At 42.3% G+C, this 26,892-nt stretch overlaps 1 protein-coding gene and 1 non-coding gene across 2 annotated transcripts in view; one reads left to right on the top strand and one right to left on the bottom strand.

Moving 5' to 3' along the window:
• The window catches only part of ECT2L (epithelial cell transforming 2 like), a 108,661-nt gene that overhangs the window by 28,056 nt on the left and 53,713 nt on the right, over window positions 1-26,892 (bottom strand). The window contains exons 8-12 of the mRNA XM_003311516.6: window positions 26,529-26,694; window positions 21,832-21,960; window positions 13,280-13,372; window positions 10,834-11,016; window positions 7,800-7,903 (exon numbers count right to left, since the gene is read on the bottom strand). Of these exons, the coding sequence (XP_003311564.1) occupies window positions 7,800-7,903; window positions 10,834-11,016; window positions 13,280-13,372; window positions 21,832-21,960; window positions 26,529-26,694 (675 nt within the window). The remainder of the gene's footprint in view (window positions 1-7,799; window positions 7,904-10,833; window positions 11,017-13,279; window positions 13,373-21,831; window positions 21,961-26,528; window positions 26,695-26,892) is intronic.
• Window positions 16,858-16,964, top strand: LOC112209572 (U6 spliceosomal RNA). The gene has a single exon (XR_002944410.1). It is a non-coding gene; the product is annotated as a U6 spliceosomal RNA (small nuclear RNA).

The raw sequence follows: 26,892 nt of genomic DNA, 5'->3' as shown, positions 1-26,892 counted from the left end.
GAGTAGCAGGCTTACAGGGCCCACTACCACGCCCCACTAATTTTTGTATTTTTAGTAGAGATGGGGTTTCACCATGTTGGCCAGGCTGGTCTGGAACTCCTGACCTCAGGTAATCTGCCCGCCTCGGCCTCCCAAAGTGCTGGGATTACAGGCATGAGCCACCAAGCCTGGCCAGGTAACAGGTTTTTGCCTCAGCTCTGCTCTGTTCCTTCTCAGTTGAGGGCAAATAGGTTATTTTTATTTTTAAGATCCAGAAGGAAAAGCTCGCAAAACTCACTCCTTTTTTCGCCACCAAGTGAAAATGTGTCATAAACAGTTCACATACCCTTTCTAGACCTGCACATTTAAATAAGGCTTATTCTTTCTTCACTTTACCTTGTTAACTATTCTTGCTGTGGCCTCTCTCAAACTTAGCACATTTTTTTAAAGCCCTCCACCCCTACCCCTGCTGCCTGCAGCACCCCAGGGTCTACCCTAGCAACAGAGCAGTGGTCCTGTGTTTATGTTGAGGGATGATGATCGTCAATGGTCGTTATTGCTGCCTTCCTCATCAAAGACAAAACTACCAATGGCAACCCTTGGATGTCCAGGGATGAGGCTGGAAGAATAACTTCAATTTGTAACTAAGGCTCCTTCTACCTTACTCTACTGAGGCAAAAGCGAATTTTTATTTTGGAGATGCCACATTGCTCTGGCAGCCTGAGCCTCTGCAGAAGAATCCTGGTCTGCAAACCTGCAGCCAGCTAGCTCAGTCCCAGATGGCAGGAGGTCCCACCTGAGCCTGAGTGCTTCCTGTCTGCTCCAGGGAGTCTTCTAATGATTTCTTTTGTCCTCTGCACTTGTGGCTGTCTCATACCAGCCTGGCATGTATCCATACTTATGGCTTGGGGCCGGGGAGGAGATCTACTTGTTTTTGTTTTGTTTTGAGACAGGGTCTCACTCTTTCACCCATGCTGGAGTGCAGTGGTGCAATATTTGCTCACTGCAGCCTCGACCTCCCAAGCTCAATTGATCTCCCACCTCAACCTCCCAAGTAGCTGGGACTACAGGCATGTGCCACCATGCCTGGATAATTTTGTTCATTTTTTTTTAGAGACAAGATCTCACTATGTTGCCCAGGCTGGTCTCAAATTCAAGTGATCCTCCTGCCTTGGGATCCCGAAGTGATGGGATTACAGGTGTGAGCCACTGTGCCCAGCCAGTATCTTGCACTCCAGCGTGGGTGATGGAGTGCGACTGTCTCAAAAAACAAAAACAAAACTCTCAGGTTGGGCCAAGATTAAGATAACCCAAACAGCACACAATTGTATTGTGGATCTCACAGATAAGGGAGCCATCTTTCTCTGGGAGATCACCTGACTGTACAGGCTCACATGAAAATTTATGCATTAAAATTCAGGTGTCATCATGGACCGCCCCCAGACCACCTTGGCTGTTTTAGAACCTGCTCGCTTACAGCTGGGTTTTGTTTCACATTCCGGCTCAGCAGCAACTTACTTTTTTAAATATAATTTTTTCTTTGTGGATAGGACATTGATTTGGCATAGTAATTTTGTTTGAACCTAAAATTGGCAAGTTCACTCATTTTATATTATATGTTTAATTGCCAGAATTTTTACAGCTTAATTTTAGATTCCGATGCTATCTTTTACTTAGTTTTTATGGATGAATTCAGAGGAAGTAACATAGCAGAAACTTTGCACATTTATAAGACAACTATCATTCTGGGTTGGTGGGTCTTTGCCTTGGCTCTGCAGGACATATAAGGAAGACCAATAAAAAAAAGCTCATGAAGAACATGTTAGGAATTTTTCTCTAGGATGGAGCATAGGCAGACACTATTTTCCAGAGACATTCTAGTCATTGCTGATGCTTCTGCCAGCAAACACTCAGCTGCCTGGATAAGGGACCAGAAATAGTTGTGAAAATGACAGGTAGAGTTCAGGAACAACTATAATTCTGGCGGGCAGCCATCACCATGGTTGCATGGTATCAGTGTAAACATTATAGGCAGACAAAAACCGGAGCAAATAATGATTGGGCAGCAGGATGATAGGTAGGTAGGTAGGTGGATGGATAGATAGATACATGGATGGACACACACACACACACACACACACACACACACACACACAGAGTCCTGGATTTGACAGATAATCCGTATTACACAAGCCTCTCTGGGAGGGTTTGTTTTTTTTGTTTTGTTTATTTTTTTGAGACAAAGTCTTGCTCTTGTCGCCCAGGCTGGAGTGCAGTGCTGCAATCTTGGCTCACTGCAACCTCTGCCTCCCAGGTTCAAGGGATTCTCCTGCCTCAGCCTCCCGAGTAGCTGGGATTACAGGCGCCCACCACCACGCCCAGCTAATTTTTGTATTTTTAGTAGAGACGGGGTTTCACCTTGTTGGCCAGACTGGTCTCAAACTCCTGACCTCAGGTGATCCACCCACCTCGGCCTCCCGAAGTGCCGGGATTATAGGCGTGAGCCGCTGCTCCCGGCTGGAAGGGTCTTTAAAGCAATTATCTCAGAGAAGCTTTCATTTTCCCCTCCTTTGTCTCCTGAGGCTTCTGAATGAATATCCAGTTTTAAAAATAAACCCTAATGTAAGGAAAATCAGCTTTTCTATTTTTATCCTAATGCAACACTGACGTTTAGCTGTGGTTCTTCCTCCTAGAGGTCTCCGCATTTGTTCTGTGGGCTTTGTGCCCAAGCTCTTTAGTGTTAAATAGTAGAGAATCAAATGAGAATCTAATATGTATTTTTTTCTAATTCGATTTTTTTAAAATCAAATTTCCAGGCATTAAGGAGTTTTGCATTTTTCCAGTTTTATTACAGGCAGACAATGTAGCAATAGAGGGCCTGATTTCCAGCAATGAGGAACTTTCAGCCCAAATTTCATGCATTATTTTATGAACATGATGAGCTGTTCGCATCAATAGCCAGTTGAAAAGACTTCATTCATTTTGAATTTTATTTGGCAGAGGAACTAGAGGAGAAAGTGCCTCAGAGGAACTGCTCCAAGTGATCATTCCCTTAGGTGTCAATGAGCCCAGAAACGGTTCTCACCAAGAGTTAGGTCTTTCACATGTGAGAGTGGCACTTCAGAGGAGGAAGCACCTTAGTTTGGTCCTTATTGCTTTCTTGCTCCAAAGAGGGGGTTTTCTGGGATCTGTATGCCTGGGTTTCGAGGTAATAGCTTCACCCTTAGGAATAAAGGTGGGTGAAAGAATCCAATAAGGATTCCAGGGAGTCAGGAATCAGCAGACGTTGAAAGGACTTTGGAAGAATTTGGAACCTGTGTAATGTGGTTATATGTTGATCATTCCCTTTAGTGAACCAAGGGAAAATGAGTGGTATTAGAGGCCTGGGTGCTGTTTTTCAGGTTTTCATAGGCTAAAGGATGGATGGAGACTATGTCCACCCTTTTGGGAGAATAATCTCCAAGAATTTCAAAGAGATGGTGGCTGGCATAATGAGATGAAAGCAGCAGCCTCTGAGAAGCAGAAAGAGGAGTCTGGACTAAATGCCCATCTGGCGTTCCCACCCTAGGGTTCCCATCCCAGCCCGTGCGTTCTGTTAACAGGCGCTAATCATGCTGCACCACCTCTTTGTGTATCAGCCTCATCCTCCACAAAGGCAGGAACTGTCTTACTTTGCTGTCTAGTCCCAGGATTTAGCAGAAGGTCTAGCATGTGGTTAGCTCCTGCAAATATTTAGAGAATGGAACCAAAAAGATGAGGAATTGCCCTCTGCCTGAGAAGTTTCCTGAAAATACCGATTTGGGGGCAGGGCAGCCAGCAAGCAGGGCTTCAACCTGTAAAGGGCTTAGAGATCCCTGGAAAGGCATTTAGATTCCTCTTGGAATGGCCAGGCCTGGTGGCTCAGGCCTGTAATCCCAGCACATTGGGAGGCTGAGACAGGAGGATGGCTTCAGCCCAGGAGTTCAAGGCTATGGTGAGCTATAATTGTGCCACTGTACCCCAGCATGGGTGACAGAGCGAGGCCCCATCTCAAAAAAAAAAATTAAAAAATAAAATAAAGACTCCTGTCTCAGGGAGTTGCTTGTGTTTGGGAAGAATAAGCCACTTGGGCACTTTGTCGGGGAGGGGAGGATTAAAGTAAGGGTTGTGCTATGGTAACAGCAGAAGGGTAGGGTTTTTTTTGTTTGTTTGTTTTGTTTTTTTTGTTTTATTTTTTTTTTTGAGATAGGGTCTCACTCTATGGCCCAGGCTGGAGTGCAATGGTGCGATCTTGGCTCACTACAACCTCTACCTCCCTGGTTCAGCGATTCTCCTGCCTCAGCCTCCCAAGTAGCTGGAACTACAGGTGTGCCCCATCATGCCTGGCTAATTTTAGTATTTTTAGTAGAGAGGGGGTCTCAACATGTTGGCCAGGCTAGTCTCAAATTCCTGGCCTCAAGTGATCCACCCACCTCTGCCTCCCAAAGGGCTGGGATTACAGACGTGAGCCACTGCGCCTGGCCAAGGATGGGTCTTAATGACGGCAGGCCGTGTGCTGCTGAGTTCATTTGGGGCAGCAGGCAGAGGGAATGCTGCCTCCAGCAGTTCTCTATGTCTGCTCCTGCCCTGCCCTGCACTGTCCTTTAAAGAAGCATTAACAAATACTTCCAGAATATCAGGTTAATAGGGCAACAAATGATTTGCCTGCTAGAGGTGCTTACAAGTCTCTTACTCCTAGCAGCCCTCCATGGTGAGATTGTGTTAGGGACTGCCATCCTACGCCTTCAAACATCAAAGACAGGTGACTTCTCTATGGACATAAAATGGTTCTAAAACAGTATTTTCCCCTACATAGAAATCAGTTATGTGAACGACAATGTAATTCTCAGCATTTCTTGAATCCTGGTTATTTCATGTAACCAAGAATGCTTGGATTCCTAATATAGTACTGGCAAAATTATTCTTTTTGGCCTGATGAACTAGTTTTATTTATTTATGACAGAGTCTCACTCTGTCACCCAGGGTGGAGTAAAGTGGTGCGATCTTGGCTCACTGCAACCTCTGCTCACTGAACCTCCCCGGGTTCAAGCAAACCTTGGCTCACTGAACCCCCCTGGGTTCAAGTGATTCTCCTGCCTCAGCCTCCTGAGTAGCTGGGATTATAGGCATGCCACGATGCCCAGCTAATTTTTGTATTTTTAGTAGAAACGGGGTTTCACCATGTTGGCCAGGCTGGTCTCAAACTCCTGACCTCAAATGATCTGCCCGCCTGGGCCTCCCAAAGTGCTGGGATTGCAAGCGTGAGCCACCGCGCCCAGCCAGAACTCGCTTTAAACCCATTTTTTTCTTTAATGAATTTGAATCTCAACTAAGAAAAAAAAGAACTATTCTTAGTTTCACCCCCCTCAAAAAAAAAATTCCCCTTAAGTTCTCTCAGGGCTCAATTGCATAAATGGCAAAGCAAAATGCAAATTTCTACCTTTCTCCCCACAACCAAATAGTGTTACTCAAGTTAACATGTTGCAGTTTATGCTTTTAAGCGGCTTAAATGTTACTCATATTATGAAACTACAAAACACCCTATTTTAATAATACTTCATGAAAATAAAATTCTTTGGAGAAATGACAAGTTAAAGCTTCCCAGTAGAGCTCATATAATGATTTATGAATTTCTTTATCACATGTGCCTAACTCTACAGAAAAGCAATGGCATAAAAATTCAGCAGCAACTTTACCTTCATGAATAAACTGAACGTTGTCTTTGGGTCACATTTTGTTGGAATAACATTTCCTTCAAAATCTTTGATCTTTTTGCCACATTTCTTCAGCAGAAAATACGACAAAAATTCCAGAGGTTTGTCCTAAAGAATGCCCAACCCCCCCGCAAGAAAAATGCCCATTTAAAACATTCTTCTGAAATACAGATGTCAATACTGCAGCAGAAGAGAGAACACGCTTTTTAGCAGGGATTTCAGCTTTCTATCTAATTAACTGACATGTCCAGAAAACAGAGTGACTAGTGCTCAATTCGAGTCAGTACATGAGACTTTCTAGTTCATCTCATATTCCAGTTACCATATGTACTCTTGGTTCTCAACAATTTGTCACAATCCAGTTAAGACACCAAAATTTTATGGGAGGGTCTCTCAAGATCTTTGGAACCAAAGTGGCCCACACCAACCCCTTGGCCAAATGAGGAAAGGGGACAGGAAGGATCTTGTCTTTCAGGGGGAAGAAGAAGGCCTGGGAGAGAGGCTGCAGTAGCAGAATTGCTGGGAAAACATGCTGGGGCTCTCAAATTTGGTTCCTCTCAGGCTATAGGTTTGAGCACCATCCAAATTATATCATACATGGTTCTTTTTAAATAATTAGGTGGAAATAAGTACGCTGAACTGACACCAAGCATGCTGAGTAATCCTTCAGTGTTTTGGCAGACAGTGAGGGGGCACCTCTGTGAATATCCCTGCTCATTTTATCAGCAAGGCTCGCCAAAGGCCTTTCGTCATTGGGCTGCCTGAGCCTCACTGCAGAGCTGAGACTTCACAGGAGACAAACTACAGCTAATGCAGCTTCGCAGCCCCCACCCAGTGCAGGACAGCTACACCCAGAAATGCCTGGTGCAGACTCAGGAAGCCACACTGAAACAGGAGCAGATACTCAATAATAAGGAGAGAGAGAATGTGTGCAGAGACAATGTTAAATTCACCCACAAAGTAGAATTATGATGGTGGAAGAGAAAGATTTGAGACTCTCCTTGAGAATTCCTTGGAAACTAGAGAATTTAGATTATTGAATATGTTAACAGCAGCCCTATCTCCATTCCATTCCCGACTCCCCTCAGATGGAGAGCTGCACGTTGCCTTTTCTTTTCTTTTTTTCTTTTTTTGAAACAGTCTTGCTTTGTCACCCAGGCTGGAGTGCAATGGCACGATCCCAGCTCACTGCAACCTTCACCTCCTAGGTTCAAACAATTCTCTGGCCTCAGCCCCCTGAGCAGCTGGGATTACAGGTGCCCGCCACCATGCCCGGCTAGTTTTTGTATTTTTAGTAGAGACGGGGTTTCACCATGTTGGCCAGGCTGGTCTCCAACTCCTGATCTCAAACGATCCGCCTGCCTCGGCCTCCCAAAGTGCTGGGATTACAGGCATAAGCCACCACGCCTGGCCACATTGGATTTTCCTATAGCCATGCTGTCCTCTTTGGGGCTGGGAGAGCTGTCTGGAGACTGGCCTCTCCTCACTATTTTCTGAAATGTGGACTGGCTTCTTCTCACTGTTTTCTGAAGTGTAGACTGACCTTAATGAGAGAGAACCTTGAATCTGTGTCTGGTGAAATTGTTTCTTTGGGCTTCTCCTACACCCATCCCCAGCCGAATTACTGATTTGCTTCTTTCCGTTCCGTTGTGTTCTCTTTCCCTTCCTCTCTCATCTAGCCCCTTTTCCCTTCATCTTTTCACATCTGGGTCACACTTTCTCAGATTTCTCCTGAAACTAGGAATTGGTTTCTCTGTTGAGTAAAGTTTATGTGAAATATAAAGCCACTAACATGGTTTATTAAAAAAAAAAAAGTCACTTCTGACTGAAATTAAGCACAAGACAGAAAACAGGGCACAATGTAATAAACTTTAAATAACCTAGAAGATTTTCCTACTTGTCTGTTTTGTGTACTTAACACATCTTGGGCCCAGAATCTCTTAGTGGCTATTTTTATAAACTGTGTAATTTCTCTGAGGAACTGTGCTCTGAAAGGGATAAACTGGTCAAAAAAATTAATAATAACTGCAAACAGAATTTATTTAAATGTTGGTTTTCATAGTCTACTTTCTTCAAAGAAACACTTACAGAATCTTCTTTTGACAACTCCATCAATCCATCTGCCAGAGCTTGCGCAGTATCTTGGTTGTTTAGAATGTTGGTCATACCCATGGTGTCAAACATAAACTGCCCTGTAAATACAAGGCCACATGCCCTGTAATTGATTTATGTAAGAAATGTGATTTAAAAACAACAACTCAGTCCTCACAGTTTCTTTCTTTTTTTTTTTGGGGGGACAGAATCTTACTCCGTTGCCCAGGCTGGGGTGCTGTGGCAAAATCATAGCTCACTGCAGCCTTGATCCCCTGAGCTCAAGTGATCCTCCCACCTCCGCTTCTCAAGTAACTGGGACTATAGGCATGCACCACCATGCCTGCTTCATTTTTTAACTTTTATTAATTTATTTATTTTGAGATGGAGTCTCGCTCTTGTCACCCAGGCTGGAATGCAGTGGCGCAATCTGGGCTCACTGCAACCTCCGCCTCCTGGGTTCAAGCAATTCTCCTTCCTCAGCCTCCTGAGTAGCTAGGATTACAGGTGCCTGCCACCACACCCAGCTAAATTTTTTTTTTTTTTTTTGTAGTTTTAGGAGAGACCGGGTTTCACCATGTTGGCCAGGCTGGTCTTGAACTCCTGACCTCAAGTGATCCTCCTGCCTTGGCCTCCCAAAGTGCTGGGATTACAGGCGTGAGTCACTGCAGCCAGCCAATTTTTTAACTTTTTGTAGAGATGGGGTCTTGCTATGTTTCCCAGGCTGGTCTCAAACTACTGGCCTCAAGCAATCTGCCCACCTCAGCCTCCCAAAGCATTGGGACTACAGACATGAGCCACTGTACTGGACCCACAGTTGTTTTTTTAGTGGATAAAAATGCAAAGAATAGCAGTAAAAATTCTATTATGCAATGAGGATTTCTACTATGATAAAATATAAAATGAACCAAACTAATTTAAATGTCTAGTCTATAAAAAGTGCCCACTCCGGCAAAGCTGATATTGAATGAAATGGATAAATTGGACAATAAGGAGAGAGCATGTGAAAAGGAGCTCAATAAATTTAAATGTAAGACTCTCGATCCTACCAGAAGTTGCTCTATATTCTCCTTTATCTCTGTGCTCAAGTAGGCATTTGTTTTTTTGTTTTTTGAGACAGGGTCTCATTCTGTTGCCCAGGCTGGAGTGCAGTGACGCGATCTCAGCTCACTGAAACCTCTGCCTCCCTGGCTCAAGCAGTTCTCGTGCCTCAGCCTCCTAAGTAGCTGGGATTACAGGCACATGTCACCAGGCCCAGCTAACTTTTGTATTTTTCTGTGGAGACGGTGTTTTGCCATGTTGCCCAGGCTGGTCTCAAACTCCTGAGCTCAAGCAATCCACCTGCCTCGGCTTCCCAAACTGCTGGGATTACAGGCATGAGCCACTACACCAGGCTTCAAATATATAAATATTTTAAAGTCCAAAGTAAATAACATGCAAACATACATACACAGACATCTTTTAATTTTAAAAATATTTTTAACACCATGCAGTTATTTAAAAAATTGTTTTTCCATTTTCTTCTCATTGCCTACATGTATTATTTAATAAATACTCTTATCACTTGAGGTCAGGAGTTCGAGACCAACCTGGCCAACATGGTGAAACCCCGTCTCTACTAAAAATACAAAAAATAGGCTGGGCACGGTGGCTCACACCTGTAATCCCAGCACTTTGGGAGGCCAAGATGGGCAGATCACTTGAGGTCAGGAGTTTGAGACCAGCCTGGCCAACATGGTGAAATCCCATCTCTACTAAAAATGCAAAAATTAGCTGGGCGTGGTGAGGCACACCTGTAATCCCAGCTACTCAGGAGGCCCAGCCTGGGTGACAGAGTAAGACTCCATCTAAAAAATAAAAATAAAATAAAAATTGGCCAGGCATGGCGGTGCATGCCTATAATCCCAGCTACTCAGGAGGCTGAGGGAGGAGAATCCCTTGAACTGGGAGGCAGAGGTTGCAGTGAGCCGAGATCACACCATTGCACTCCAGCCTGGGGACAAGAGCAAAACTCTGTCTCAAAAACAAACAAACAAACAAACAAACAAAAAAACAACAAACTAGGAAAAATACTTTCTCCCTGTTTACAACTTCATAACCATTTTAAAATAATGGTTGAACACCTCCTAAATGTGATAGAGTAGGTAGTACAAATAAGCAGGAAGGCAAATCCCTGTTTTGGAAGCATTTATGTAAAGAGATATAGGACATACATTGACAGATATCTACTTGCACGCTTGTGTGTTACAGCTCTTGTGTAGATGGTAACTATGTAAACAGACCTTAAATATGGAGCTGGGCAGAGGGAAAGAAGAAAGGCATAGATAGAGGGTGATTTGATTCATATGGTGTTTTAGTCAGGTGGAAAGTAGTAGGGGAAAAATTGAATAGAAATGAATAGTTGCAGATGAGAAAAAGAAAAACTCTTTACCTAGATGGTGAAATATACTTGAAGAATGGACTAATTTAGGTAAAGATGCAAAGTTGAGGAAGTAAATTGTTTTCAAAGGGCTCTGCTGTGATCATTCATTCCGTCATGGGGCTGGGGTGTGAATGGAAAAATTCATTCAACCATGTCTAATAGGCTCAGCAAAGGCCCATGGAGCCCATCACTGAATTATGTATTTTAGACAGAAAATAAACAGAACTTAAATTGTAGAACAATTTATGTAATAGGTGCTGGGGTATAAGAGGTGCTTAACTTTCAGAGCAAATTCTAGTGGGAAAAGTGCACAGCTCTCTGGCTTAGCAAACAGCAAATTGTGTCTAGGTAAATAAGTGACAAACAAGAATTAATAAGGTGGTAAAATGTTAAAATAAGAACGAGCTTCAACATTTTGAACCTGAATATATTTGTTCTTAGTGGTTATTCGTTATATTTGAAAGGCAGTGTGAGCAACCTAGGAGATAAAATTTTACTGGAGATGTTCAAGAGTAAAATTTTACTTGCGCCATAACTAAACTTGTATTTACTCGGGATATGAAAGCAACTTCATAATTAACCTGCAACAGAAGTAGCAAGACTGCTTACCTATCATCCTGCCACTGATGCTCTTCTGCAGTTCCTTGAAGAAAGGATACAGCTGCTTCCTTACTGTTTTCAAGGTTTCTTCTAGGAAGTCTGTGAAGCTGGACCACGTCTGTAGCTTCGATTCGCAGAAGTAGATGGAAGAGGGGGCCTTTCCCCATTGGGATCCCAGCCAATCACTAAGAACTGACATGATTTTCTTCTGTTATTATTGCAGGCTTGAGCTCAGATGAAAGAATTCTACGTCTTGTTTAAAGTACAACAAAATCTTAGTTGCATTTATATTGAGTTTATTATCGTTTCTCATTAGAAGACTAAGACAAACACCCATCCTCTGTTTTCAAAGGTAAAATTAGAAACTCAAGAAGGATTCAATGAATCATTTCAAATGCATGTCTACTCTTTGATAGCTGAGGCTGACATATTCCATTCAACGTTTAAAAAAAAAAAAACAGCTGCTGGATTGTGCATTGGGAAGCTGAGCTGTCATCTGAGGAAGAATGCACTGCTTTATCTTTCCAGTCTAAAAGTGAAAACACAAGAAATCCCACGCTACACGGCTTCCCCATCAGGCCATTGGAAGTCAACCCTGTCATCGCCAATGGAAGTCAACCCTGTCATCGCCAAATCCTTATCTTTCTTAAATTATGTCAAACTGCTACCTCGCTCTACAAATCTGTCTACAGGACTGTAGCAGGTGCTTAAAGAAAGTTTCTCTTCTTAAAAAACAATTACTGGATGATGCAGTGGTGTGTTAAATTTGATTTTCTGTCCTGAATGGATACATAGTGTATTTGCTTTGTTTCCTCTACTGTTACTGATAGACATGTGAAAAGGTTCACAACATGTTTTTGTTTTTGTTTGAGACAGTCTTGCTCTGTCACCCAGTCTGGAGTATGGTGGCACGACCTCAGCTCACTGCAACCTTCGCCTCCTGGGTTCAGGCAATTCTCGTGCCTCAGCCTCCTGAATAGCTGGGATTACAGATGTGTGCCACTACTGCCCAGCTTATTTTTGTATTTTTAGTAGAGACGGGGTTTCACCATGTTGGGCAGGCTGGTCTCGAACTCCTGACCTCAGGTGATCTGCCTGCTTCAGCCTCCCAAAGTGCTGGGATTACAGGTGTGAGCCACTGCGCCCGGCCACAACATGCTTTTTTTTTTTTTTTTAAATAAGGAGAATGAGAACAAGAGAGGGAAAAGGAGGATGAACAGGAGGAAAGGAAGGCAGAGGAGGAGAAAAAGAAGAAAACCTGTTCCCGGCCAGATGCGGTGGCTCACGTCTGTAATCCCAACACTGGGAGGCTGAGGCGGGCGGATCACAAGGTCAGGAGATCAAGACCATCCAGGCCAACATGGTGAAACCCCGTCTCTACTAAAAATACAAAAATTAGTCGGGCGTGGTGGCACATGCCTGTAGTCCCAGCTACTCAGGAGGCTGAGGCAGGAGAATCGCCTGAACCCAGGAGGCGGAGGTTGCAGTGAGCCTAGATCGAGAACGTGCCACTGCACTCCAGCCTGGCAACAGTGTGAGACTCTGTCTCAAAAAAAAAAGAAAGAAAACCTGTTCCCTATTACCAGCAACAGTGTTCATACCCTGCTGTGCTCTGCTAGGCCAGTTCCTCTCTCCACAGAGCCAAATATGCTATCATTTGGTGATGTTGCTATATTAACTAAAATTAGCAAGTGACCTCTGCTTCAAAACTATGTTAGGTCAATGCACTTTTGTTATATCTACAAAGAATCTTTTCCCTTACCAGTTTCACAGTTGTGCCAGTTTTCCCAAGTTCTAAAAGGCCCTTGGCATTTAGGAGTAGAGAAGCAATTATTTATATAGTTTCTGCATCACTCTCAGCCCTACTTGATAGGAATCAAGGGTGTTTTAAAGAGGAAAATGAGTGGTGTCGGTGTAACAAAGCAATTTGGTTCTGTTGTTGGTCAGCCCGTGTTACATTTTAATCTAAATTTGCAGCTTTAGTAACTAAATGAAAGTTTGTTTTCAGGTGTATTTTCTCTGATTGTTTTTCCTCTCAGATAATGCTACTGTAATGGAAACTAAGCCAGCCTCTTTGCCATCTCTTTGTAGCTACAATTTATTTTTCCAAATAAAACCATATTGACTATATATATGTTACTAAGAAAAGTTTTTCTTTGTACTTCTTATTTTTCTAGATCAGCAACTTTGCTTAATTGTTAAAGATTATGTTTTCAACAGTTTTTGTAAATGATGGTTTGGGGCAAATATGTACAATAAATAATCCTTTTCTAAGCAAATGACTGAATGATATGAGATTACCTAGTTTGGGAACTAATAGCGTTCCTTCAGGGGAGGAATGAAAGAGAGTAATGGATATCAGCCATACCAGTACTATTAACTGGATTTTGTCTTTTGGTGATTCTGGAGTTGGCTTGTGTTATTGGACATGGCGCTCAGCTCCCATAACACTTACTGTGCTGGTAAGAGCCAGTTGCAATCCCAGTGGGGGCCGTAAAGAACGTGCCAGTTAGTTGAGACAGCTGGGAAAGAACTTCAATTCCTGCCTCTGCATAGTCAAAAACACTTCCGTTAGTTTCCTCATATATTTTGCCATGGAAGATCATATAACTTGGATATTTGTTCCCTCCAAATCTCATGTTGAAATCTAATCCCCAACGTTGGAGGTGGGGCCTGGCAGGAGGGATCATGAGGGCGGATCCCTCATGAATGACTAGTGCCATCCCCTTAGTGATGAGTGAGTTCTCACTCTGAGTTCACACAAGATCTGGTTGTTTAAAAGTGTGTGGCACCTCCTCCCTCTCTCTTGTTCCTGCTCTTGCCATGTGACACACCACCTGCCACTTCACCTTCTGCCGTGATTATAAGCTCCCTGAGGCCCTCACCAGATGCCAAGCAGATGCCAGTGGCATGCTTCCTATACAGCCTGGAGAACCATGAAGTAATTAAACCTCTTCTCTTTATAAATTACCCATCCTCAGGTATTTCTTTATAGCAATGCAAGAACAGACTAATCCAGAGCAGTTAAATATTACGTAGGGGCACTAAAGAGATGGCCAAGAAAGGCCACTAGCAGTTCTCATCTTCCATTCAAACCTCTCCATTGAACAGTCCATGAACACTTCATCATTCACCCCTAAATATTGAAGCTGAAACAGTCTGAGGACTAAACTACAGGATGGGGAAAGAGGGCATGGAGTTATCTGAGGCTTATTTTCAGATTTGGAATACCCAGCCCAAAGAAAGAGAAAAATGTATATTTTTTTTCTAAAATAGTCTGACTCAAAGGAGAAGTCTCATTGTAAGAGGACAGATTTTAAAAAGTTAAGCACAGGATGGAATATGATGGTTAAAATTTAGCCCCTTCCCTGGGCAAAGACTTCATGACTAAAACACCAAAAGCAATTGCAACAAAAGCCAGAATTGACAAGTGGGATCTAATTAAACTAAAAAGCTTCTGCACAGCAAAAGAAACTATCATCAGGGTGAACAGGCAACCTACAGAATGGGAGAAAATTTTTGCAATCTATCCATCTGACAAAGGGCTAATATCCAGAATCTACAAGGAACTTAAACAAATTTACAAGAAAAAAAATCCCCATCAAAATGTGGGCAAAGGATGTGAACAGACACTTCTCAAAAGAAGACATTTATGCGGCCGTCAAACACATGAAAAAAAGCTCATCATCACTGGTCATTAGAGAAATGCAAATCAAAACCACAATGAGATACCATCTCACGCCAGTTAGAATGGTGATTATTAAAAAGTCAGGAAACAACAGATGCTGGCGAGGCTATGGAGAAATAGGAATACTTTTCCACTGTTGGTGGGAGTGTAAATTAGTTCAACCATTGTGGAAGACAGTGTGGCGATTCCTCAAGGATCTAGAACCAGAAATACCATTTGACCCAGGAATCCCATTACTGGATATATACCCAAAGGATTATAAATCATTCTAGTATAAAGACACATGAACATGTATGTTTATTGCAGCACTATTTACAATAGCAAAGACTTGGAACCAACCCAAATGTCCATCAATGGTAGACTGGATAAAGAAAATGTGGCACATATACATCATGGAATACTAGGCAGCCATAAAAAAGAATGAGTTCATGTCCTTTGCAGGGACATGGATGAAACTGGAAGCCATCATCCCCAGCAAACTAACACAGGAACAGAAAACCAAACACTCCATGTTCTCACTCGTAAGTGGAAGTTGAACAATGAGAACACATGGATGCAGGGAGGGGAACATCACACACTGGGGCCTGTCAGGGGATTGGTGGGAAAGGGGAGGGAGAGCATTAGGACAAATACCTAATGCATGCAGGGCTTAAAACCTAGACGATGGGTTGATAAGTGCAGCAAACCACCATGGCACATGTATACCCATGTAACAAAGCTACACACACTGCACTTGTATCCCAGAACTTAAAGTAAAAAAAAAAAAAAAGCCCCTTCAGTGGCACAACATATAGATTGAATTATTTAATTCAGCATACAGGTTGAATTACTTGGAATGAAATGGGTAATTTATTTTAACTATTTGTGGTCCAAGAATAAATAAATACTCCAAAATGCTTCAATTACTGCATGAAACAGGATGACAGCAGCTGAAAGTTTGGGATGTCTCTGACTTACTGATGTCTACAGCACTTTTATTGACAAATTCATCAATGAAATCAAATAGAGAGTCCAATGTACACATACATAGTCAATAGATTTCAACAAAGGTGCAAATGAAATTCATTGGAAAAAGGATAGTAGTTATAAGGAATGGTGATGAAACAACTAGCCATATGTAAAAAAAAAAAATTAACCTCTATCCATATCTCATATATTACATTAAAAAAACAGTCTAGTGGATCACAGACCTAAAAGTCAAGCTTAAAACTATAAATCATTTAGAAAAAACATAGGAGAAAATCTTAGTGGCCTTTGGTTAGGTAAATCGTTTTTAGATATGATGCCAAAGCATGATCTATACAAGAACATTTGATATATTTGATGTCATCGAAATTAAGAACTGTGCTTCAGGCTGGGCGCGGTGGCTCATGCCTGTAATCCCAGCACTTTGGGAGGCCAAGGTGGGCAGATCACCTGAGGTCAGGAGTTCAAGACCAGCCTGGCCAACATGGTGAAACCCTGTCTCTACTAAAAATATTAAAAAATTATCCGGGCATGGTGGCGGGCATCTGTAATCTTGTAATCCCAGCTACTCAGGAGGCTGAGGCAGGAGAATTGCTTGAACCTGGGAGGCAGAAGTTGCAGTGAGCCGAGATCGCGCCATTGCACTGCAGTCTGGGCAACAAGAGTGAAACTCTGTCTCAAAAAGAAGAAGAAAAAAAAAAAGAACTGTGCTTCAAAAGAAACTGTTCAGAGAAGGAAAAAATATTTTCTACAGACTGTAGAAAATATTTTTATCCAGTATGTATAAAGAGCTCTTAAAGCTGAATAAGAAAACAAACAACCTAGTTTTTAAGATGGTCAAAAGAATGGCAAATAAGCACATGAAAAGATCTTGAGCATCATTCGTCATTAGGAAAATGCAAATTAAAACCGCAATGAGATACCACCACATACCCACCCAAATGGCTAAAATCAAAAAGACTGGCCATACCAAGTGGTAAAATGATAGGCAACTAGAGTTCTCAGATACTGCTTGTGGAAATGTAAAATGCTAAAGTCACTTTGGAAATCAGTTTAGCTGGTGTTTTCATAAAGTTAAACATACGTCTACATATAACCTTGACACTCTACTCCCAGGTATTCATCCAAGAGAAATGAAAGCATAAGTTCATAGCAGCTTTATTTGTAAAAGCAGAAACCAGGAAGAACTCAAATTTATCTATCAACAAATTAATGGATAAACAAATTGTGGTATACGTGTACAATGTAATAATTCCCAGTAGTAAAAAGGAGATATTGATACATGCATCGGATGGGTAAATCTAAAATAATGATTGAATGAAGAAAGTCAGACAGAGAATACATACTGTATGATGCCATTTATAGAAGATTCTAGGCCAGTGCTTGCTTTGGCAGCACATATACTAAAATTGGAACAATACAGAGAAGATTAGTGTGGCCTCTGCACAAGGATGACCTGCAAATTTTTGAGCTGTTCCATATTAAAAAAGAGAAAAGGAAAAGGAAAATTCTAGGCCAGGCGGGATGGTGCACACCTGTGATCCCAGCAGGCTGAGGAAGGAGAATTGCTTGAGCCTAGGAGCTCAAGACGAGCCTGGGAAACATAGGGAGACCCTGTCTCTACTAAAAATAAAAAAAAATTAGCCAAGCATGGTGTTGTGTGCCTGTAGTCCCAGCTACTCAGGAGGCTGAGGTGAGAGGATCGCTTGACCCCGGGAAGTTGAGGCTGCACTGAGCCGTGATTTCACCACTGCACTCCAGCCTAGGCAACAAAGCAGACCCTGTCTCAAAAAAAAAAAAGGAAAATTCTAGAAGATGAAAACTAATATATGTGAAAGAAAGACCAGTGGTTGCCTCAGGTTGGGGGTGGGGAGAAGCAGGAGAGAGAAATTATGGAATGGCATGAGGAAACTTTTGGGGGTAATGAATATGTTCATTTTCTTGATTTTTCTTATGGTTTCATGGGGCAGGCCTACATATGTCAGAATTTAGTCAATTGCACACTTTTATTATGTACAGTTTATTGTATATTAATTATATTTCAATAATGCTGTTTAAAAATGTTTTTAATGCCAAAAAGAATGAGTCTCAGATTCTTAGATTTTTGGCTTATGCAGTAACTGTTGAATGATATTTTTACTGAGGAATCTGGGGAAGGGGTAGGTTTGGTGCTGGGGAGGCAATCAAGGGTTTGATTTAACTTTGAGATGTCTATTAGATGTGAAAATTAAACATCCAGTATGAAGATTCCAAGTGGGAATTAGATATGAGTCTGCAGCTCAGAGATTTCAGAGCTGGAGACATAAATTTGGGGGTCCTCAGCATATAAATTACATTTAGAGTCATAGTGATATGGTTTGGCTGTGACCCCACCCAAAATCTCATCTTGAATTGTAATAATCCTCACGTGTGAAGGGTGGGACCAGGTGGAGATAATTGAATTAAGGGGGCAATCTCCCCCATCCTCTTCTCGTGAGAGCGAGTGAGTTCTCACGAGATCTGATGGTTTTATAAGGGGCTTCCTCTTTTCCTCAGTTTTCATTTTTCCTCCTCCTGCCGCCACGTGGAGAAGGACGTGTTTGCTTCCCCGGCCCTGCAGAACTGTGAGTCAAGTAAACCTCTTTCCTTTATAAATTACCCAGTCTCGGGCAGTTATTCATAGCAGCGTGAGAATGGAATAATACACATAGGAATAGTGAGACTGCCTAGGGAGGAGAGTGCGTATGTGGAAAAGGAGAGAGGCTAGGATCAAGCCCTAGGGAATATTTAAGGATCTTGCAGAGAAAGAAGAGCCTGCAAAGGAGATTGAGAAGAGGGCACTGAGGTGGGAGGGAACAGGGAGAGTGTGGTATTAGGGACACCAAGAGAAGGAGTATTTCAAGAAGGGACGTTCCTCTGCATCAGATGCTTCCATAAAGTCAAAGTGAGGTGGGAATGGAGCAGGGACCACTGGATTTGAGCACATGGAAGTCACTTACAGTCCTCCAAAAGTAGTGCCAGTACAGACAGAGACCCACTGGAGGAGCTTGAGGAGAGTGTGGGAGGTGAGGATGGAGGGCCTAGAGGCAGCAGCATCACCATCACCTGGAAACTTGATAGAAAGGAAAATTCTCCAGCCCCACCCCAGACTTAACTGAGTCTGAAACTCTAGGTGGGACCCAGCAATGTGTAGTTTAACCAGCCCTCCAGGTGATATGGATGCGCGCTCAAGTCTGAGAACCTCTGGTCTTGTCAATTTAAAAAGTGGTGAGGGAAAGCTTATTGTCCTTTTATTTTTTTAAGGCAGGAGATACTACAGGTGTTTCTGATTTGATAGAAACAATCCAATAAAGAGAAATGAGGGCACAGGAGAGGATTGGATGTGGAAGTCTGGAGAAGATGAAAGGCAACGGGCTAGATTCCAAGTGCAGTATCTGATCTTGTTTGAGAGGGATGCTTCTTCCATCAGGGCGAAGGGAAGACAGAGAATAAAAAGTAAGAGGTGGAGCTGGTGGTGGATTCGACGGTAAGAGGAAAATTAGGGAGTTCCCATATGATTCAGTTTTCTTGGCGAAGTAAAAGGTGAGGTCAAAGCTGAGAGACAGGGTTATTGAAAGATTGTCTAAAGAGAAGAGATAAAATTGTCATCTCAAAGAGTGTGATAATGAATTTACCAAGGAAATTGCTCATCAGTGTTGCAATCCCATTTGACAGTTATGTCACCAAAGTAAAGTTAGACCAATCAGAACGGTTATATCACTTATTCTGACAGTCTTTAAAGCTGCTTTAGTACCCACAGGTATAGTGTGTGCAGAGAGTTGTGTTTTAACCAAATGAATTGGGATTTAGCCAAAAAAGAGAGACAAGTTCAGATGCTTTGCAAGGGAGCGATGATAAAATTGGGCCATTAAATCCAAGTTTAACAAGGAAGGAAGCAAAAATGAAGACATGGTGGTAGTGAAAAAGTTGGAGTGTGTAGGCTGGAGGTCTTAGACAAAGAATTGCTGGGCCAGGTGTGGCTCATGCCTGTAATCCCAGCACTTTGGGAGGCTGAGGTGGGCGGATCATGAGGTCAGAAGTTCTAGACCAGCTTGGCCAATATGGTGAAACCCCGTCTCTACTAAAATTACAAAAATTAGCTGGGTGTGGTAGCACATGCCTGTAGTCCCAGCTACTTGGAGGCTGAGGCAGAAGAATCGCTTGAGCCTGGGAGGCGGAAGGTTGCAGTGAGCCGAGATCATGCCACTGCACTCCAGTCTGGGCGACAGAGCGAGACATCTCGGGCGGTGGGGTGGGGGAGACAAAAAGAATTGCTGTGGTGGGGGTATTTGAGTACATGATTTGAAAATGGTTCTCAAATACTTGAAATCGAGATTTTAGGAGTGATATACAGCCACTGGGCTGACAAGCCTAAGAGGGATGCCTGAAGTGGTGGAAAAGAGACATTTGGACTGAGAAGTCAATGATCTTTGATGCATCCAGGTGGATATTACATTTGATGAGAATTTCGGGGCCCAGAATGGTGATAGAAAGCCTATTTTTTGAGGGTCATTAAGTTTCACTTGAGACAATTTTTATGTCACCGAATCCACTTTTCCCGCTTTATTCTTACTCTGCCTTTCAATACTTTCCCAAGTCCTTTCTTTTTCTTCTTCACTTAAAATATTTGCTTTGTTCTATTATAAAAGTAATATTAGTTCATTACAGGAAATTGAGACAAAATACATTTTTTAAAAGGGAGAAAAAAAGGAAAACTCACTTATATCCAACCAGTGTGAATACCTTGGTATACATCCTTCCAAATCTTTTTCTATACATACACCACCTCACACATATGCATGTTTTAAACAATGAGATCACACCATCCAACTCTTTGTAACCTAGTCTTTTAAAACTAATTTCAAAGTAGAAAAGTAGAAAAATTATAAAACACATCTAGAAATAGGTGCTGTTGATATTTTGGTATATTTCCTTTTAGATTTTTCTATGCATATTTTCTTTCTTTCTTTTTTTTTTTTCTGAGGTGGAGTCTCACTCTGTCGCCCAGGCTGGAGTGTAGTGGTGCGATCTTGGCTCGCTGCAACCTCTGCCTCCCAGGTTCAAGTGATTCTCCTGCCTCAGCCTCCTGAGTAGCTGGGATTACAGGTGTCTGCCACCACGCCCAGCTATTTTTTTCTATTTTTAGTAGAGATGGGGTTTTGCCATGTTGGCCAGGCTAGTCTCGAACTCCTGACCTCAGTTGATCTGCCCACCTTGGCCTCCCAAAGTACTGGGATAACAGGCGTGAGCCACCACACCTGACCAGCATATTTTCTACATAAATGAGATTTAATAAATATATATATGTATATAAATATAATTGGAATAACTTTGTAAATTTACATGTTTAAAACAATTCTTTCCCATTCTTTTTATTTTTTCCTGTCCTCTGACTGAAGCCTGCCAGGGGGCTTGCTTTGCATATGTTGAACAGTCCTGTGAAATTTGAGGAGTAGAAAGAATTTTAAAACTCACAGTTACCCAAGGAATGGCTAACAACAACAACAACAAAAAACAGTATGAGAAAATTTAATTTCACATTCCCTCTCCCCTGCTCTGCTTGTAAACACTGTGCATGAATGCAGAGCTTTTATTGAACAGATCTCCAAAGAATGAATTTGACTAAATGCTTCTGAAGTTTCTCTTCAAGCATAGAAGTCAACTTTGAATCACAGTTGCTGATTCTAGACAGGCAGCCACTTAAAATGATATCAGCAACCTCAGTCATCATTAGCCATACTCATCTTTACAAAGCACCTCACTGTTTTTAATATTATCTAAGAATTTACACTGTGTTTATTATTTAAATATGTCATCTTGAGATTCATAAGTCCTTAAGATACACTAAGGTACCATTGTTCTACATTTCATATGAGGAAATGGAGGTCCACAAGTTTGCCTAATGCCACAAAGCTAAACAATGACATTGGCGGGACTCAAGTTCAGGTTCTTGGTCACCAAAGTTCAGGCCTACTCCAGGTTCAGAAGGTGGCAGGGGGTGTTTTCTCGGATTGAATGATTATGGCTCCTATGATGGTCAGGCACTTTCCCTTATATCCTGGATACTGGTGTTATTGTGTTTTCCACAATAAATATAGATAATGCTCCTGGGTCTTGCCATTTAGGGACCGTATTTCTGTAGAGACAGGTTACTTTCATCACTATCCCTCACTGCTACTTTCTTGAAATACCTGGATATGTGAAGTATAAAGAAAAAAGAAATTGAAGCGTGAAATGTGACTGAATCATTTGACCCAGGGGCACTTCAATAATTCACAACATATCCCCATGAAGTGGCATGGCCACTGTCTCTCTATAAGGTGTTCTGAGCTAACCTGATGCTCCAAGGGGCACGAAGAAGTCCACGTGACCCCCTTCTTCTTCAGTGGCCACATAGCTTCCTAATTTCTCCCAGAAATCTCTCACTTCAGGCCTCAGTAAATTTTTAACACCAATTTTATAGCCTGAGGAAAAAAAATCAAAATGTCATATTAGCTTGTAACATAATACTGAACAGAAATTATTAGCAGCTTGTGAAAATGTAAGCACAAAATCAAAATGCCATCTGTCTGTAAGACCAAGACACCTGAGGCATCTCTGCTTCCTCCCGCACCACGTTGGGGCCATCTCCATGGTCCTGGTCTCCTTCACATCCTGGGTAAATTGGACACTATGCACTCAGGTTTACGACATTGCATTTCTGCCTCCACTGTGCAGCAGGGTAAGATATCAGGCGCATGCAGGGTTTAGGGGGATGGTCAGCAAGTCCTGGGATTTTGCAACCAAGTTCCAAAGTAGAAATGTTTCCCAGGATTGTCAATCAAAAAATAAGTAGTGCAGAGCAGAAGTTAAGGCTCCCAGAGATGGTAAACAGCAACTGAAACTCTCCTTTTCTCTCACTTCCCAACAATTCTGTGTGATGATTCCACTAAGCTGCATGGGTCTGGACCCATTTCTAAAGGAGTCCTGGAAACTCCGCATCCCCAGGCTCCAGTGATGAAATGAAAACAGGCAAAGAATTCTGGTGTTTCACTCCCTCCCACTGGGAGGTCTAGATATTTTATAAATATCTAGAAAGGACTTCTTCATGTGACAGGGTAGCAGACTTTGTTTTGATGTTGTTTTTAAAGCAAAAGCTTTTGGGAAAACACAATTATATAGCAGTAAACTAGTTCTTTGAGGTATTTTGTTGCTGTTACTGTTGCTTAAGAAAAACAAAATAAGGGCCAGGCGCGGTGGCTCACGCCTGTAAGCCCAACACTTTGGGAGGCCGAGGCAGGTGGATCACAAGGTCAGGAGTTTGAGATCAGCCTGGCCAATATGGTGAAACCCCATCTCTACTAAAAATACAAAAGTCAGCTGGGTGTGGTGGTGCACACCTGTAGTCCCAGGTACTCAGGAGGCTGAGGCAGAAGAATCACTTGAACCCAGGAGGTGGAGGTTGCAGTGAGCCAAGATCGTGCCGCTGTACTCCAGCCTGGGCGACAGAGTGAGACTCCATCTCAAACAAAAACAAAAAACAAACAAAAAACACCCAGAATGAGGAAAAGGCAGAGTTTGAAAACTTTTCTTACCTGGAGAACAAAAAGGCTGAGATCAAGAAACTCTAACAGGACATTCCACACGAGATAAACTTACTCCCATCATATAAACTTGCCAATATCTCTGCACCATTTAGAGAAGAGTTACCATGTCATTTAAATTTAAACCCCAAACAAATAGTATCTGTGCTTTACTTTGGGAGGACATAGAAAACTGATGTGGAACACAACTTGCCCCAGGCACAGGTAAGCTAAACAAGGAAAACCAGAAGTAAGGTAAAGTGAAACAAACGTCAATTCGTTTCTGCCAATGATAAATTTCACTGAAACTTTCCAAGTACACGAAGTCCCAACCACAGAGATGGCAATTTGACGGGTGTCTCAGGGACTCACTTTGCCATTTTGCTGGTTTACTCCAGCCATATCTGGGATCATCTTATTCCTTCTCTCCCCTCGTCCCACAATAATGGAAGATTTCATTTGAGTAAGTTTTAAAACAATTTTACTTTAAGTATAAGCAAGGAACAATGCAAGCTATAAGAAAAAAATAGAAACTAGACATCTACTTCTAAAACATTCATCATCTCTTTCTCCCGGAAAAAAAAAAAAAGTAACCGTTTAGGTTTGTTTTGAGGGGCAGAGGGCTGGGGGGTTTTTGGTTTGTTTTTGTTTTTCTTTAAGACAGGGTCTTGCTCTGTAGCCCAGGCTGGAGTGCAGTGGCTCAATGACTGACTTCAACCTCTGCCCCGCCGGGATCCTCCCAAGGAGTAGCTGGGACTACAGAGGTGTGTGCCACCACACCCAGCTAATTTTTTTGTATTTCTTGTACAGATGGGGTGTCGCCATGTTGCCCAGGCTGCTGTGGGCTCCTGGGCTCAAGAGAGCCGCCTACCTCAGCCTCCCAAAGTGCCAGGATTACAGGTATGAGCCACCATCCTCCACCCCACTGAGATTTTTGACGGCTGCCCTGTAACAAGTTGATGATATCAGCCATTCCTTTCCTTTGTAGGAAACTAGGAATATAATAAATCTGTAGCCAACTAGGAATATAATAAATGTTGTTAGTGTACACCAATTTATAGATCTTGGTATTTACTATTAAAATTGCTGCACTTTCATCAAATTTAAAACTTTTGTGCATCAAAGTGTACAATCAACACAGTGAAAATGAAATCTATGCAATGGGAGAAAATATTTGCAAATCATATATTTGATAAGGGAATAGTATTTGGAATATATGAACTATAACTCAACAGTGAAAAAAAATCAAATAACCCAATTTTTAAAAATGTGCAAAGGACTTGAATAGACATTTCTCTGAAGAAGATAACCAAATGGCCAACAAGCCTATTAAAAGATGCTTGACATCACTAATCAGAGAAATGCAAATCAAAACCACAATGAGGTATTACATCCATTAGGATGGCTACTATTTAAAAAAAAAAAAAAAGGCTAGGCACAGTGGCCCACACCTGTAATTCTAGCACATTAGGGGCTGAGGTGGAAGGATTGCTTGAGGCTAGGGGTTCCAGACCAGCCTGGACAATGTAGTGGGACCCCATCTCTAAAAAATAAAAATAGAAATTAGCTGGATATGATGGTGTGCATCAGCTACTTAGGACACACTGAGGAAAAAGGATCACTTGAGCCTAGGAGTTCAAGGCTACAATAAGCTATGATCACGCCACTGCATTTCACCTTAGGAAACAGAGCGAGGCTCTGTCTCCAAGAAAAAAACCAACAAAACAAAAAAAAAGCACAGATACACACAGAAAATAAGTGTTGGCAAAGATGTGGGATGTGTAGAGATTGTAAACGTCGTGCACTGTTGGTGGGATTATGAAATGATGCAACTGCTATGGAAAACAGCATCGAGAATTCAAGATTTCTTTTTCTTTCTCTCTTTCTCTTTTTTTTTTTTTTTTTTTTTGAGATGGAGTTTCGCTCTTATTGCCCAGGCTGGAGGTGCAATCTTGGCTCACCGTGACGTCCGCCTCCCGGGTTCAAGAGATTCTCCTGCCTCAGCCTCCCGAGTAGCTGGGATTTCAGGCATGTACTACCACGCCCAGCTAATTCTGTGTTTTTAGTAGAGATGGGGTTTCTCTATGTTGGTCAGGCTGGTCTCAAACTCCTGACCTCGGATGATCCACCTGCCTCAGCCTCCCAAAGCGTTGGGATTATAGGCGTGAGCCACTGCACCAGGCTGGAGATTTCTTTAAAAGGTAAAAATTGAACTATCATATAATCCATCAATCTCATTTCTGGGTATATATCCAAAATTGAAAGCAGGATCTCAAAGAGATGGTTGCATACTCATATTCAACAATAGCAGCACTATTCATGATAGAAGTGGAAGCAACCCAATTTCCATCAGTGGATGAACAGATAAACAAAACATACTATATACATACATGCCCTTAAAAGGAACACATACAACACGGATGACCTTTCAGGACATTATACCAAGTGACATAAGCCAGTCACAGCCGGGCAAAGTGGCTCATGCCTGTAATCCCAGCACTTTGGGAGGCCGAGGCAGGTGGATCACTGGAGGTCATGAGTGCAAGACCATCCTGGCCAACATAGTGGAACCCTATCTCTACTAAAAATACAAAAATTAGCCAGGCATGGTGGTGGACGCCTGTAATCACAACTACTTGGGAGGCTGAGGCAGGAGAATCGCTTGAACCCCGGAGGCAGAGAGAGGTTGCAGTGAGCTGAGATTGTGCCGCTGCACTCCAGCCTGGGCGACAAGAGCAAGACTCTGTCTCGAAAAAAAAAAAAGTCACAAAATGACAAATACTGTGTGACTCTCCTATAAGAGTATCTAAAATACTCAAATTCATAGAAATGAAGTTGAATGGTGGTTGCCAGGGCCTGGGAAGAGGAGAAAAGAGAAGTTTTTTTTCAGTGGGCACAGAGTTTCAGTTTTGCAAGATGGAAAATTTTTGGAGAGCTGTTTCACAACAATGTGAACAAACAATACTGAACTGCACACTTCAAAATGGTTAAGACAGTAACGTGTTTCTTTAATCGAAATTTGAAAAAACGGTCATCAAAAAAATTGCTTCACAGTTGGGGTGTGGTGGCTCACCCCTGTAATCCCAGCCCTTTGAGAGGCTAAGGCAGGAGAGAGTTTGGGACCAGCATGGGCAACATGGAGAAACCCCATCTCTACAAAAAATACAAAAATTAGCTGGGCGTGGCGGCACACACCTGTGGTCCCAGCTGCTCAGGAGGCTGAGGTGGGTAGATCACTTGAGCCTGGGAAGTCCAGGCTGCAGTGAGCCATGATCACACCAGTGCACTCCAACCTGGGTGACAGACACCCTGAATTAAAAAAAAAAAAAAAGCTTCGCTTTTTTCATAAAGCCAAAAAATCAACACGTCTTAGCAACTTGGAACTGAAATAGTCCTCCGAAAGTCACACTGTGGACAAACTGCACAGCGCGAAGTTCCATGGTTGTTCATCCGCCAATCCCCAGGCCTACCTTGGAGTAAATTGATTTCTCTGCTGTCTCCATCGCTAAATATTCCGATGCTCTGTGCCTTCTGCCCATCCAGAGCTTTTTCTATAAGATACAGAAGGCTTTCCAAGGTTACGCTGTGTTCATATACCACAGAAACAACACCAGCCTTCACACTCTCCACCACCATCTGGAGAATGAAACCAAAGCTGTAAGAGCCAAGACCCACTATTTTAGAATATTTATTAATGAAAGAAATAGAACGGATACAAAATATGCCGTGATTTCTAAAGAATTTTCAGAGATTATGGAAGAAGATAAGCTTCCTCCTTGGTTTCTATTAAAATTAGTTTATTTCTAATTATAGGAGGAGAAAATTAAGTACACA

The sequence above is a fragment of the Pan troglodytes genome, chromosome 5 (genome assembly GCF_028858775.2).
Source record: "Pan troglodytes isolate AG18354 chromosome 5, NHGRI_mPanTro3-v2.0_pri, whole genome shotgun sequence".
Classification (NCBI taxonomy): domain Eukaryota; kingdom Metazoa; phylum Chordata; class Mammalia; order Primates; family Hominidae; genus Pan; species Pan troglodytes.
This window is presented reverse-complemented; position numbering and strand designations above follow the sequence as displayed.